At 45.8% G+C, this 813-nt stretch overlaps 1 protein-coding gene across 1 annotated transcript in view; it reads right to left on the bottom strand.

Annotated features, from left to right (window-relative positions):
• The window catches only part of Spic (Spi-C transcription factor), a 42,096-nt gene that overhangs the window by 31,291 nt on the left and 9,992 nt on the right, over positions 1-813 (bottom strand). The window contains exon 2 of the mRNA XM_005358278.1: positions 172-285. Within this exon, the coding sequence (XP_005358335.1) occupies positions 172-285 (114 nt within the window). The remainder of the gene's footprint in view (positions 1-171; positions 286-813) is intronic.

The raw sequence follows: 813 nt of genomic DNA, 5'->3' as shown, positions 1-813 counted from the left end.
CCTGCCTCTGCCTCCCGAGTGCTGGGATTAAAGGCGTGCGCCACCACCGCCCGGCTTGAGTTCTTTATATATTTTGGAGACCATCCTTTGGTCAGATATGTGGGGTTGGTGAAGATGTTTTCCCATTCTGTAGGCCGTCATTTGTCCTTTTGATGGTGTCCTTTGCCTTACAGAAGCCTTTCAGCTCCATGAGGTTCCGTTTGAATCGTCCATCTTCATGCCTGTGCTGTTGGTGAAGCTGTCTCTTGTGCCGGGCTAAGATTCTGAACAGCTCCAGATATGTAACTGTGAGAGCCAACGTACAATTTTAAGATTTGGAGGTTTTTATTTGTTTTTTGAAACAGTGTTTCTCTGTGTAGCTTTGGAGTCTGTCCTGGTACTCGGTTCCGTGTGTAGCCTAGGCTGGCCTCAAACTCACAGAGATCCTCCTGCGTGCTGGGATTAAAGGTGTGCACCGCCGCTGCCCAGCTCATTTTAAATTTTAATCACGAGTTAAATTTAAATTAAAATCATTTAAATTTTAAAGATGAGTGAAACAAAAAGGCCTCTGATCTGCAAACCCAAGGACAGATAGTTACTGAAATGCTGGAGGCTGTTGTGTGTGAAAGATAACAAAGCGCAGGTTCTCACTCCTCCAAATCTGATCTGTTGATCAGGTGTGGGCGGGAGGCTTACAGGCAGGAAATAAGTCAAAATGCACACTTGTCTCCATTGGGGAATACTTAAGCCATTGCAAACCCTGACTTGGGCCATTTCTCAAGAACCTGAGTATGGGCCTGGCTAGAGCCCATCTACCTGGCCAGTATTTAATAA

The sequence above is a fragment of the Microtus ochrogaster genome, chromosome 24, assembly GCF_000317375.1.
Source record: "Microtus ochrogaster isolate Prairie Vole_2 chromosome 24, MicOch1.0, whole genome shotgun sequence".
Classification (NCBI taxonomy): domain Eukaryota; kingdom Metazoa; phylum Chordata; class Mammalia; order Rodentia; family Cricetidae; genus Microtus; species Microtus ochrogaster.
Note: the sequence above shows the minus strand (reverse complement) of the source record. Positions and strands in the feature narration are given on the sequence as shown.